This window comes from Panthera leo, chromosome B4 (assembly GCF_018350215.1).
Source record: "Panthera leo isolate Ple1 chromosome B4, P.leo_Ple1_pat1.1, whole genome shotgun sequence".
NCBI classification, from domain to species: domain Eukaryota; kingdom Metazoa; phylum Chordata; class Mammalia; order Carnivora; family Felidae; genus Panthera; species Panthera leo.
Window position 1 is genome coordinate 99,980,632 of NC_056685.1, and position 15,024 is coordinate 99,995,655.

At 40.9% G+C, this 15,024-nt stretch overlaps 1 protein-coding gene and 1 long non-coding RNA gene across 4 annotated transcripts in view; one reads left to right on the forward strand and one right to left on the reverse strand.

Moving 5' to 3' along the window:
- The window catches only part of E2F7 (E2F transcription factor 7), a 37,447-nt gene that overhangs the window by 10,530 nt on the left and 11,893 nt on the right, over positions 1 to 15,024 (reverse strand). For all 3 annotated transcript variants that reach the window (XM_042947237.1, XM_042947236.1, XM_042947235.1), the window contains exons 4-7: positions 14,591 to 14,759; positions 10,740 to 11,030; positions 9,206 to 9,364; positions 7,607 to 7,741 (exon numbers count right to left, since the gene is read on the reverse strand). In XM_042947237.1, coding sequence (XP_042803171.1) covers positions 7,607 to 7,741; positions 9,206 to 9,364; positions 10,740 to 11,030; positions 14,591 to 14,759 — 754 coding nt within the window. The remainder of the gene's footprint in view (positions 1 to 7,606; positions 7,742 to 9,205; positions 9,365 to 10,739; positions 11,031 to 14,590; positions 14,760 to 15,024) is intronic.
- On the forward strand, positions 7,804 to 9,556 carry LOC122224856. Its single transcript, XR_006204962.1, has 3 exons — positions 7,804 to 7,940; positions 8,600 to 8,731; positions 9,362 to 9,556. It is a non-coding gene; the product is annotated as an uncharacterized LOC122224856 (long non-coding RNA).

Below are 15,024 nucleotides of genomic sequence, written 5' to 3' on the forward strand. Positions count from 1 at the left end.
AGGGTCCTTAGAGACAGGAATCAATGGAATGAGATTGAGGATTGCCCCCCCACTTACTGTCTGGAGAATGTTTCCAAGTTGGAGTATAGGGAAGGGAACCTGGACAGAAATTGGAAGTCTCTCCACATTGAGGTTGGAGCTGGGAGTCAAGGAAAGCCAGGATGGCTAGAATTTGCAGGGCAAAATACCAGAAAGGAGAACCACACAAAAAGAATGGTGGAGATCTGCAGAAGGTACTCCCACTCTTAAGTATTCCGTGGAATACCCACGCATGTGAGAAACCTACCCAATGTTACGGAAAGAACCACTCAAAAGGAGAAGAAGGAATAGTGTCTTGCATCTCACCCAGGGCTGGGAATAGTGCCTGTTGCCAATAGCTAGCATGGAAAAATCTTATAATTCATGGGTCACTGCTTAGAATGCTGAAAAGGGTATTATTGCCTCAGTAGTGGGGATAATGCACTAAAGACTAACTGCTGATGGTCCTGCCTACCAAAGCTTAAAAACAAGGCCTGAAAGGTTCACTGTTCCCAAGTAACTTCACTGCATCCCAGAACAAAGCTGAAGAACATTTTTAGAAAAACTGAAATATCTAGCACCCCACATCTTAGTGTCTGGCATATAATTAAAAATTACCAGGTACACAAAGTTGAGCGAAATATAACCTGCAGTGAAGAGACAAATCAATGGAAATGGATTCAAAAGTGACACACGATAGAATTAGTAGACGGGCACATGAAAACAGGTATTATAATTCCATGAACTCAGGGAACTAGAGGAAAGACTGAACATGTTGAGTAGAGACATCGAAAATCTAAAGGCTCAAGTCAAACTTCCAGTGATAAAAACTGTAATGCTGCAGAAAAAAAATAGTGAATTTGAAAATATACCAATAGAAACTCTCCCAAATGAAACCCAGAAAAGAGAATGAAAGAAACAAAACATCAGTGAACTGTGGGGCAACTTCAAGCAGCCAAATTTAGGCATAACTGGAGTCCCCAAAGAACAGAAGAGGGGACAGAAAAAAAAATCCAAAAAAATAATGGCTGAAAATTTGTCAAAGTTGATAAACACCTTCAACCCATAGATCTAAGAAGCCCAACAAACCGAAGTACAAGAGACATGAAGAAATACCAAAGCACACATAATCAAATCATTTAAAACAAGGCAGAAAGAAAATCTTAAAAGCAACTAGAGACAAAGGACACATTATATCTGGAAGAACAAGATGATGATAGATTTCTAACAAGAAACAATCCAACCTAGAAGACAGTAGAGCAACTTCTTTAAAGTACTGAGAGGAAAAACCTTCAATCCTGAAACCTTTACCCATCGAAAATACCTTTTTAAAAATTTATTTTATTTTGAGAGAGAGAGAGAGAGCGCACATGGGGGAGAGGGGCAGAGGGAGAGAGAGCGTAAATCTTAAGCAGGTTCCGCACTGCCCAGAGCCCAATGCAGGGATCAATCCCATGACCCTGGGATCATGATCTGAGTCAAAATCAAAGAGTCAGACACTCAATTGACTGAGCCACCCAGGAGTCCCAGCAAAAATATCTTTTAAAAACAATGGAGCAAGGTGGTAAAAAACATACAGATTTCCTGTTACATGATAAGTAGTCAGGATGTAATGTCTGCCATGATGGCTATAGCTAACACTGCTGTATGTTATATACAATAGTTGTTAACAGAGTTAACGGTTGTTAACAGAACTCCTAAGAGTTCTCATCACAAGGAAAAAAATTCATTTCCCTTTTTTTTCCTCTTTTTATTGTATTAATATGATGTATGCTAACCAAACTTACTGCAGTGATGAATTCACAATATATGTAAGTCAAATCATTATGCTCTACACCTTAAACTTATACAGTGATGTACATTGAGTATATCTCAATAAAGCTGGAAAATGGGGAAAATAAAGACATCTTTAGACATAGGAGAGCTGGAAGAATTCATTAGTGGCAAACCTGCACTACAAGAAATGTTAAAGAAAGTCCATCAAGCCAAGAAAAATGATACCAAATGGAAACCCGCACCTACAAAAAAGGGATGACAAGCACCAGAAGTGGTGATTACATGGGTAGATATAAAGTTTTCCCCTTATTAAAGTCTTTTAAAAGACAATAGACTGTTTAAACCAAAAATAATAACAATGCATTGTGGAGTTTATAACACACAGAGCAGTAAAATTTTTGGTAATAATAGTACAAAGGCCAGGCAGGGAGAAGTGAAAGTACGCCATTATAAGATCCTTATATAAGTAGTACATCATTTGAAGGTAGCCTGTGATAAGTTAAAAGTGCATACTATAAATCCTAAGGCAGCCATTAAAATAACACAACAAAGAGTTACCACTAATAAGCCAATAAAGCCAGTAAAAAAAAATTTTTTATGGAAGCATAAAAAATAATAAATCCAAAAGAAGTAAAAAAAAAAAAGTAAAAAGGGAAACAATGAACAGATGGGACAAATTGAAAACAAATAGCAAGACAGACTAAAGTCAAATATCAATAATCACCTTAAATGCAAATGGTCTAAACAACTCAATTAAAAAGCAGAAATTGTCAGATGAGATGAAAAAACTCTCAACCATATACTACCTACTAGAAACTCACTTTATTTTTTTTTTAACGTTTTTATTTATTTTGGAGACAGAGACAGAGCATGAACGGGGGAGGGTCAGAGAGAGGGAGACACAGAATCTGAAACAGGCTCCAGGCTCTGAGCTGTCAGCACAGAGCCTGACGCGGGGCTCGAACCCACGGACCGCGAAATCATGACCTGAGCCGAAGTCAGCCGCTTAACCGACTGAGCCACCCAGGCACCCCTAGAAACTCACTTTAAATATAGGTACCAATAGTTAAAAGAATGAACAATATACACTATGCTAACTAATCGAAAGAAAGCTGAAATGATTATATTACCATTAGATAAAGTAGATTTCAGAACAAAGAATATCATCAGGCATAAAGAAGGGTCATTCATAATGAGAAAAGGGTCAATTCACCAAGAAGACGTAGGGATTGGTCTTAAATGTTTATGTACATAATGACAGCTTCAAATACACATAGCAAAACCTGATAGAGCTGAAAGATGAAATAGACAAATCTGCAACTATAATCAGACATTTCAACATTCCTCTACCAGCAATTGAGAGAAGAAATAAACATAAAGTCAGTAAGGATATAGAAGAATGACAACACAATCAACCAACCTGATTTAGTTGTCATTTGTAAAACATTCCACTCAACAAAGTAGAATATACATTCTTTTTAAATGCATATGGGTAGACCATATCTGTACCATAAAACAAACCTCAATAAATTTGAAAGGATTCAAGTTACATAAAGTATATTCTCTGCCCACATGGAATGAAGTTAGAAATCCATAAGAAAAAGATCTGGAAAAATCTCAGAAAAATTGGAAATGAGCACACATCCAAATAAAAGGAAAACATAAAGGGAAATTGCAAAATATTTTGAATTGAAAGACAGAGAAAACACACATATCAACATTTGTGGGATAGAGCTAAAGCAGCACTTACAGTAAAAATTGACAGCATTAAATACCTACTAGAAAAAAGAACGATCTAGAATCACCTCCACTTCTACCTTAAGAAACTAGAAAAAGAGAAAACTGAACACAAAGTAGAAGGATAGATCTACTAGAGATAAACTGAATAGCCCAATAGCTGAAAAAATTGAATCTGTTATTAAAAACCTCTCATGTAGGAAACTGCTTGCCCACATGCTTCACTGGTGAATTCTACCATATGAACAGATGTACACGACTATTCACTGTAGCTTTATTTGTAAATAAATAAATTTATAAGTAAATTTCTAGCCAAACACTGGAAATAATCCACATGTCCACCAACAAGTAAATGAATAAAGAATGATATATCCATATAATGGGATACTCAGCAATGTAAAGGAATAAACTATTGATACATGATACAATACTATTAATCTGAAAGTAATTATGCTGAGTGAAAGAAGCTTGAGAAAAAGAGTATACACATTACAGTCAATTCTTGTTATTCACGGTAGTTATGTTCTGTGAAGTTACCATGAACACTGAATTAGCAAATACTGAACTACTGCTCTTAGAGGAAATACAGGGTTAGGTTCCTGCCAGCCTCCGGTTACAACATTTTCATCAACTGATCAACACATAACCCTGTTTTATATGTGTGTCTGTTTAAAGACACCTTATTTAATATACATTGTTGATTCATTAGTGTTCAACTCTTAGCCAAAAGCACTAGAACGCATGCCTGAAGGAAGCTTTTCTAACATATGTATTTCCACTGTAAGGCACTTCACAGCCTTCTTGTACTTAGAATCATTAGCACTTCAGTAGGACACTTGTGAGCCATTTTAACGGCACAATCCCCAACACAAAGCACAAAAAATGTGAATACATGGCCTTAAAAAGACCACAGAAAGGACACTTGTTTATAGCATGAGAGCCAAGTAGGAACAAGTACGAGAAACATAGAAGGCTGTGTTGCCTTGTTCGACCTCAGCTGGGAACAAGGGTGTTACCAACCGAAATTTTTTGCCACTCTTTGCATGTCTGTGAATGAATGAGAAAATTCTGCGAGTGTTGATTTTGGAGTTATCAAAAAATTTTAGTGAGCATGTAAATTTGCAAATATGCACTCTGAATAATGAGCATCGACTGTATATAATTTGCTTATAAAAAATTTTAGAAAATATGTACAAAATCTAGAGTGAAAGAAAGCAGATCAGTGGTTGCCCTGGGGACGGGATGGGGGTAAGGAGGGAGGAATTACAAAGACACAGGAGACTTTGGAGGGTGATGGGTTCATTATATTGACTGTGGTCATTCTTTCACAGGTGTACACAATGCAAAACCTACCAAACTGTAATTTTAACCATGTGCCATTTATCCTGTGTCATAATAACTCAAAAAAGCTGTGAAGAGGATGAAAAGGCCACAATGGTGGGAAGGAGAAGAGGAAAGAGACATTTATTAAGTTTACCCATGAGGAATTGCTACACAAGGAGTGAAGGAGAGTGAATTCAAGAAATCAAAGGTAATGTGAAGTTCCAGATTGCTGGGTTGTTGATGACGATGGTGATGTCAGTAATGAAACTAGACATACAGAAAGAAGATCAGGTTTCTGTCAGATAGAGAAAGTGGGTTCACAATGAGGTTCCTGACCTGGTCTCAAGTCCTGGTCCCCTCATCAGATCGGAGCCCTTCTAGCTGGGTACACAAATCCCTTCGTGAGACTTCTCAACACCACCTCAGTTCCCTGACTACCCTATTTTCTGCAATGACACTACTACCCTTGAGTCCCTCTTCTTTTTTAATCTATCTAAAGATCTCTTGTCACTTCTGCCTATTACATCTAGGACAGATTTCTTGGTTTATTTCGAAGGCTTCCAAAACGTCCCAACCAATCACATTTTATGTCTCGTTATCCTCTAGCCCATGCCTTACACCTAAATCAGGGTGGCTGATCTCTAAACATGCACCAGATCTGTTCTTAGGTATCTTCTCCCTGAACTCAACAGCTCTCCTTCCCTCCAAAACCTAACGGTTCCATCCATCAGAACGTCACCCATATCCTCTCTGAGTTCCCCCAGAGCCAGGACCACTGTGTGTAGTGCTTAATCGTTCTCTAATTTTCAAATGCAGGCTAATTACACCTTCGATAGAAGCTCATTAATCAACTAAAGCAAGTAAAGGCACTAATCTGGGTACTATAGGGTAATCATGGATGAATACAGGCTGAGTCTGCTTTTAACTCATCGGGAATCTGCCTCTTTAGAAAACAGTTTGACCATTTCTTAAAATGTTAAGCATAGTGCTACCATATGAGCCATCACGTCCACCCCTAGATATACCCATGAGAAATGCAAACAGACGTTCGTATCAAAACTTCTCTGTGAATGTTCAAAGTGGTATTATTCATAATTGCCAAAAAATGGAAAAAATCCAAATTTCTGTCAACCGATAAAAGAATAAATGAAATGTGGCACATCTATACAATGGGATAGTATTCCACAACAGAAGGCAAGGAAGTACTGATACATGCTATGAGGCTGGAGGACCTAACAACATTGTGCTAAGTGAATGAAGTTGGTCACAAAAGACCAGATATTGTGTGATTCCATTTATAGGGAATCTCCAGAATAGGCAAATCTATAGAGATGGAAATATATTAATTTTCTCCTGGTGCTGGAAGGGAGAGGTTGGGAAGAAGTGGGAAGGAAGTGCTAATGTGGACAGGGTTTCTTTTGGGGATGGACTGTGTTTTCCAAGTAATTGTGGTGATGGTTGCACAACCCTGTACTAAAAGCCACCGAACTGTACAATTTAAATGGATGAGTTATGTGAGTTACATCTTATGTGAGTTATATCTTAATATGGTTGTTAAAAATTAAAACAAAAACGACCACGTCGGGCTTCCAATGAATGCAGAGAGCTGGGGCAATGGCATGGCATCAACATCACCGAGTACAGTAGCACAATACTACATCGCAACAGCTCAGATGTGACAGTCTTTGCTCCGGGTGATCAGGGAAAACTTCACGGGGGAGTTGACATTCAAGCCAGATCTTGAAAGCCGAGTAGAATATATTCGGGTTGAAAAGAAGAGGGCTTCACAAGTGAAAAGGCTAGAAGCTAAAGGCAGAGGTGTGCAAAATGGCAAAGGTGTGTAATTCATGCAGGCAGGGATGGCGTCACACGCGCCTTTCAATCTCTCGTGGCATTTAGTACAGTAACTTCATGTGCACAATGCACATGCAGTAAGTGCCGGCTGGCCTGAATTAGTTATACTTGATTTTAAGTGGTTTCATCTAGATCCTAAGTGAATAATGTGTTGTAAGTGAGGTAGAGAGCTGTATCTTTTATAAGCCTGGGTTAAGTGGCAGGAATTTATGCCACTAATACCAAAATTGGAAGGGTAATTTAAAAATAACTTTAATGGCTTCTTTTTTCCAGGCAGCATAGCTATATGTAAAGTAGCTGGTCTAGTAGGATCCAGTCCCCAATTGCTCAGATATTACCTGTCAAATTAGAAGATAATACCCTTTTTTGCTCTAGTTTAGTAAAATTATAACACTTGTAACCTGTTAAATAAATTACCAAAAAGGTGTTCATGACATCCATACTATATTTAAAAGCCATCTCACCACGTATTAGTTTTGTGATAGTAATCGATATAATTTTAACACTATCTGGGATTTCGAAGAAAAATAATGCTTTATTTTGCTGATGCAGAAACAACCAGAGTTCATAAGAAGTGTTATTTTTAATCCTTAATCCCAAACTTCCAGGAACTTTGGAATAAAATAAAACATGCTAATGAGTTATAATTTAATAGTTACAGAAACTCCCACATTATAAGCTCTCAGGATCTCCCTTCCTACCATACGGGAGCTGGCCCCACACACCATTTAAAGACTAACGTTCCTTGTTCCAAGAGTGATACCTCTAGTCTAATTTTGAATGTGACACAGGTTATGGGAAATGAAGATCAGTCTCATTGAGTAGTAGATGCATGATTTGGAAAAGGAACTGGGGATTGAAAATAAAATAGGTCCCTAGCAAAACCATGCCACCTTACCGCTGGAACTGAAGTCCACAGGCCCGATCCATTTGAAGGCTGGTTTCCGGCCTCGCTCCTCAGTTACATGCACCTTCTTTATTAGAGCCAAGCTGGTCAGAACATTGGCTATGTCATAGAGGCGTCGTACCTTTGCTTGAAGATATAAAACACAATTATGGTCACACCGTCTGTAACACCATTACATTTTAGTTTATGTGACAGGTCACTTTTCTGGGCGGCCATATAAACCTCAAGCAGAAAGCAGTGGGGTGCAGCAGAGGCCAACGGCTCTGTCATGCAATGGCCTGAGATTTATGGATCTGATGTATCTGAAGACACATACTACAGGAAGGTCAGTGTGTCTTTCCTTTTCCACAACTTCACACCCCTTGTGAGAGGCACCTGGTAATGAGCAGGGAGCACCGAGATTTGCAGGGAGCGCCGAGATTTCAAGAACGCCAAGGGAGGGAAAGGGGCTATAATTAAAGGCTTAGTAAATGTAATTCTGATGTGTGGCATGTCAAAAGCTCGCTCTGAGTTTCTCCCAGCAGGAGGTGGTGGCACCAGCTCCAGCAGGCAGCTGGCCTGTGAAAATGACAGGGATTCCCCAGAGCTTCCTGTGAGGCTGCGCTCTTGGGCACACAAGACCGTTGGGGCTCAAGGTCACGAGGTTCAGCTGTGCTGAAGACAGGCATCTGGCCACCTAGTGGGGGAGGGGCGGGGTGGTCCTTCCCTTAGTCTTATGAGGGCTGGGGGAGAGACATTTGAAAATGCAGGTACTAGAGGAGACATTCAGAAGAGGTGGTAAGACATCTGACAGGCAGGGCAATACCCACAAAGTAATGTCCATTCAAGAAATCAATTTACAGGTAGGAAACCCACTTGACTTTGTATCTAAAATCAATCAGAGGAGCTCTGATTATGGTCCAGGAACCTCAAACATTCACCCCAGATGCAATCTTCTTCCCAATTCTGACAGAGCTGCATTTTACCTACTCATTTCTCCCACAGGGTGCCTATACCTCCAATGGAAACAGAAAAAGCAGAAAGCTGAGATCATGGCTTCCCAGGGCTTGAAAGGGCTATTGGCAGCCAAGGGCATTTGGCTCGACCCAGGCTTGACAGAAAAGGAAGATGCACTGGGTACGAATCTCGGAAACTATTCTTGCCCAGCGGCCTCGTCCCACCACCCCTACCCTACCCTGGTCATTCCTCTGTTTCTTACCTGCAGACAACTTTCATCTCCACCCATCAGGAGAGTAGGCAGGGGGTGAGGAAAAAAGGGGAAAGAAAACTCAGACATTCTGTCTTGGAAGCAGCAATACTAAAGAGAAACGCAAAGCATCTTACACCCTCCCTGACCTGCATTTGTGGGATGGATGGCATTCTGCTTCCACCATCCATCCTAACTGCCGAGGAAAAGGCATCGGACAGAACTTTAATGGGAATTATAGTATTTACTAACTTACCTCTCACAGCCCCAAGAATCTTTATGAGTGCAGGAAGGACTGCACTTCTCAAAAACAATTTCTTCTTCAATCTCACAGGCAGAAAATATCAGTATATGATATGACACCCTTTTTGTACTTATAAGTGGATTTAGGTGAAGATGCTTACTTTTAAATTTACTATGGTCTGGGGTATCCTGGCTTTCTTCTATCAGTATTTTGGCAGCCACATCAAGAGTAACAATCTTGGTTTTGGAGACGAGGAATAGCATGACAAACTTCTGGCTCATAATTCTCAGAGACTTGTCTTTTCTACTGTTTGCAGATGCTACAAAGGGAATGAAATGAAAGCATCAAAACATATAATTTACCACATGAAAGACGGTACTTAGAGTTTGCCAGAACTACTAACTCTACCAGCAGATGGAAAGATCAGTCTTGTTACAGGCAGAAGCCTACTGGACACACAGCACAAAAAGATGGCTTGTAAACAAATGAGATGGATTTTTGTCTTTTTTTTTTTTTTTTAAAGTAACCTCTACACCCTCGAACTCATGACCCTGAGATCAAGAGTTGCATGTTCTACTGACTGAGCCAGCCAGGCGCCTCAAGAAATGAGATGGGTTTTCTTATGGCTTGGAAAATGACTCTACAGGAGGCATAAACTCTGAAATGCATATTTGAAACCACTCTGAATGCTTTACACTCCTACTTCATAGAATAAATCCATGAGGTAGTTTTCCTGGTGCAACTTTTTGAAAAGATGAATGCAGAAGGATAAAAGGAAGGGTAGACTTCACAGACTGTTTTCAGAACATCAGCTGTTCCCTCAAAGGCAAGAACTCTGTTTTTCTTTCTCTGTGCCCACAATATCTAGACTATATCTTAAACACAGTAGGCGCTCGCCTCTTCCATTGCTTTTCAGAAATAAGTGAAGAACTAAGCTGTAAATGAATAAGAGACACTGATTAGATGTCTGTTGCTGTATATGGCAGGCAAACCATCCCTGACAGATGGCTGTCTCCTCTGGTTACTAGTATAAGAACTGGCTCATGGGGTGGAGCTAAAAGGCACGGGGCAGTAAATCTAATGAAAACCAGGCCCACATTTCCATCCCTATTATGTATGCAAGGGAAATGTTGAGTGATACTTGTACTTTATCATCTTAGCAATGGGATTTAGGGTAAGAATGATGAAGATCAGTGGTCAAAACAGGAAGAGGCTCAAAAGGAGCTGGGAGGGGAAGAATAATGTAGATATAAATAAAAAAAAAATTCTGTATCAAATGACAGCAGGGGTTATCTATCTTTCTTACCAACGTGTTTTCCTAACGGGGTTTGTTCCTAAGTAATCTACCCTAAATAGAATTTAAAAAACTGAATTCTGTGAAAAGATAACTTCTTTCCAAGTGAAATTTCCTTAAAGGCTCACAAACAGAAATCAGCATGGGGCTGTCAATCAGAAACGGGAGCGCCGTTAGCGATCTGTGGTCCAAACACACGAAGTACCAAGTGAACTGCCACCAGACAGGCTTGAAGTGAGGTCGGGTGGGAAGCCCAGTGGGGGAGCCATCTGTCCCCCTTTCTTCAGTAGGTAGAACAGGAGGACATCTCCCTCCAGGGCTGTCGATCTGGCACTTCCCGCCTTAGCAGTGAATCTCTGTGGAAGGAACCATCACTCGTGTGGTTTTATGGTGCACTCACAAGAGGGGTAGTCGGGTTCAGAGAAATCCAGTAACTGTTGATCTTGAGAATCTGGGCAGCCATCTTTTTTACGTTCTCCAAGTTTATAATCCATCAGCTCTAGCTCTTTCTGTTGGAGATGTGCCATCTGCTCCTCATATTTCTGCTCCTCTCCCAGTCTCTGGAGGCTCCTCAGGGTTTTTGGCAGGCTGTGCCGTCCATGCCAGCCATACTGATTCTTGGCCACCCGGCTGACCAGATGCAGTGATTCCAGCACATTTACAATGTCATAGATACGTCTCCTTTCAACGCCTGTTTGGAAAACAGAAGTCGACAATCATGCAGGCAAACATTTTTGAGTAAAAATTCCTTGAGGGCCTGGACCATGTCTGTAAGCTACTCTACATGCTGCCCAGGGCAATGCGCAGCAAGGGTGGATGCTCCACAAACCGAACCTGTAAGGATGTTCTTGGGATCCAACCCTTAAAAGAGCGAGGGTAAAAAACATCCACCCAGAGATGGAGGATGGTCGCGTCTCTATTACGTCAACACTAGTATGTCTCTTCTTTAGACCTGTTAGGTAAACCACGTGAACACCTCAGCACGTTAAAACAGGTGGGATCGAGCAACACGTGTACCAGTATGTCTAATGGACACCTGATGAATGCTGTTTGGTTGATTTTGACTTCTACTCCTAATTATGCAGACTGTAAAATAAACTGTGTCCAACGCGTGACACCTCATTTGGACAACTGTATCCTTTCCTGGAGTTTGAATGATGTGGAATAATTATCTTTGTTAACTTTCTTAATGGCCCAGGAAGGAAAACAGATGGCAAATATTTTGTTTCCTATTTTGCGTTGGAAACTTAGGAGTCTAGAGCTTGGGCACCCTTCTCAAGCTGCTGGAGGAAGCTACAGCCAGGGCTGAACAACATACGAACGAGGCTCCTTTTGCTCATAGCTTGGCCGCTGGTAACTGTCTCCGTGCTCCCATTCACAGCCGTTTGGGCTAAACAGCCCAGGGGTAAAGCACAGACACTCTTTATGCACAATACCGGCTGACCATGAAGTTCTTCAAGTCTCTACCCACTTTCCCAACACTCTCAAAATAGCTGGAGTTATAGGGCCGTCTACCACATTTACCAAAAATATTTACAGGAGTTAAGTGTGGGGGCTTTGAGGTCAGACTGCCTGGATTTGAATCCCTGCTCAATCCCTTACTACCTGGGTAATCTTTCTATGCCTTAGTATTTATCTCATTAGATGATGAGGATTAAATGTGACCATAAATGTAACGGGTCTCCAATAGGGTATCAATTTTTATCTACTGTTATGTATTATTTTGTAAATACTTTCTGCACAGCATTGGAAATACCTAAAATCCCTGCTAGCATGAGAAGTCACAGTATAAACAGATTTTAAAACTTTCCTGTGACTCATCCTGCTGAGCAACAGGCCCTTAGGCCTTTGGAACCCACTGGTTCCTTTGCTCTCATCCGAGAACCCATAATAAAAGCCTCCGGGCATCTCCCAGAAAACTGGTCCAGCTACAAAGATGTCCTCTTTCTGCTCACTTGCCAGGAGCCGTTATATAATCAGAGCAGGCTTAGTGAATGTAGCTTCTGGCCCTTCAAAGATTTAACACAAGAAATTGATCAAATTCTGATGAAAACTTTGGAGGTGAAACGAAGTTCTATTATCTGCAGGAAGAGGCATTTCACAGTTCATCAGAACATTTCGGCTCATGACCCTGAAAGGCTCTTCATCCTCAGAAGCTCAGACTTCGGTGCCAGATACCTGCTGGAAGGTGCTGGCAGGGGCAGTCAACAAGCCCCTTGTCCAGATCTGCCTGTTTTTTTTATTCCAGTCTGTTTTCATATATTAACACATCTTGTTTAGAGTGTAACATTCCATAAACCTTCCCATTAGAAATGTCATGTGAACGCAACTGAGACACCCCAGGGCCAGCCATATGCTGGGCTGTTTTGTGATTGTGTATTAGATACAAATTGTTAAATCTCCATCTAGTGGGTAGACATCCTAAGAAGGGAAAATAAAGGAAGATTCTGACCACTTGAAGGTAAGATGAGTGTTTAATATGCACAATGGGTGTTTAATAGGCGGTGTTGGTAAAAGCCACTGTGGCAGCTGCCTTTCAATCTGGACTGGGTTTATCTGTCTACTGGCTCGTGCACTAAAAAGTTCCATTTCACAGGTCTCGAGACCTTCAGGTTACTCTGGGGCTTGCTCCATCAGGAAGGTTTTTCCTAGCATCCAGCCTTTTCCTTTTGTATCAGCGTAATCCTGTTAATCCTAGCCATGGCATTACGTACGCCCCCACGGATTTATCAGTTATTACCATGCTTCCCTTAGTCCGCGATGGAGCTTGTCTGATGTTTTTGTCTAATCTTTTGATCTAATCTTTTGTCTTCTGCACTGACATTAGTGCAAGGTCCATGGATGGAAGTTGGGTATATGGAGGAAGCTGGTTTCATGAACCTCAGTAAGGACACTGTGTGCTACTGTTTTACCCTCATCCTCTGTAAGATTAGTTTCTAGGCCTGTGCCTCAAATGGGTGTACCCTAAGTCTTCATCCGCTGGGTCACTTTCCCTTTCTTGTTTCATTGGCACTGACTCCAAATACTGTATTTTACTTCTGGGCTCTCCAATCAGGCACTGTACTTCCTTTCCCAGAGGGTGACAGGATAGCTTGGGGAGGGCAGAGAGAGATCTAGTAAGAGCTGAGTAGAAAGTGTTCCACGTAACAGTAGGAGTTACCCATGCCCAGCCCTGAGTTAGGCATGTTGCTGACATTCTCCCCAAACTTTGCTAAGTTTCTGCAAGGTAGGTGCTATGATCCTTGTGTTTCAGACAGGAATAGGTTAAGTAACTTTTTAAAAACTCTCACAGCCTATAAACTGGAGAGCTCCATCTGATCCAAAGCCCAGCCCATGGTCCTTCCATCACATTCACTGCCTCATTATCTCAGTTTCTAGCAACTTAAACAGTTTTAGCCATCAGTTTGAATAATTCAGATGGCCAATCATCTACTGGGGCACATTTCTCAGGGCTAGGGGAAGAAAGAGCATAAACAAATTAAAAATATAATCTATCATAAAGCCTGTTTAGTTGATTTTTTTTCTTTTCTTCTGTGTGTAAAACCTTATTTTTTAAGGGGACACCCTATACCTTCAAATCACTGTGATTTCTGCTTAGTTAAGACTGTCAACATGTTTATCCTGGGACCAACTGCAACCCATGCCCACTAGGGGTCTCTACTCTGAGGCAGCTGTCTTCATATTTACAGCCCATACCCCACTGCACATTACACACACCCATGCCATGTGAACACATGTACTCCTCTTTGTTAGAAGGTTAGCTGTTTGAGTTATGTCCGGATGTGCTTCCTCCAGCTTGACAGGCTCGCTGTATCACACTGTATGGCTTCAAACATAACACTCTTGCTTTCAAATCCTATTTGATAACAGAAGTAATACCAGGTCTGAAATCTTAGAAGCATTTTTAAAAATAAACAGCAAGCTATTTTAAAATGTGTTTTGTCTGTCTGCAATAATATGAAATTACAAGTGATATGTTTTTAACATGAGTCTTTTATACAAATATTTTACGAGGTTAAAAAAGACACAAATTTTTGTTTGACCCTCAGGCCTAGAAGACTCCCTGAAATCCTCTGCATGAGGATGAGAAATTCAATGACAGAAGGAAGCGCTACCTGCTCCTCTGTCCTCATCCTTCGGGAGCCCACTCTTTACTTAATGAGAAGCTATCTGAAGACTTTGGCCTGCCCGAGGAAACCAGTTTCCCACTGTGACTGGAGACGGGCCCCCAGGTAATCTGACGATACATACCAAGACTGACAGCAACTTCATCCAGGGAGATGGTTGTTTTCTCGGTTGACAAGGGGTAACTTGGATAGCGAGCTAGAAACTTCTGGCACAGGAGTCCTAGACTTTTCTGTTTTCTGCTTGGCCTCTGCTTTTCAAATTCATCCACAGCACTGTCCCCAACAACATCAAGCTGCAAAGGGCAGACAAAAGGGAGAGGAGAGATGTCACCGAAATTGCATGTGGAGAAATTGCATGAAAAATGCAGAAGAAATGCATGGACTAATGAGTTACTGGCAAACCTGGGGGGACATCCCAGTCCACAGCATTCTAGATTCTGGTTAAAATATATTCATTACCTAATCCAATTTTCTTAACATTTTATTGGTTGTTTTCTTTGGACTGATTTTTTCCTCCTTTGAAACTTGAGGGTGAGTCTATTGGTTAAAAGCTTAAAA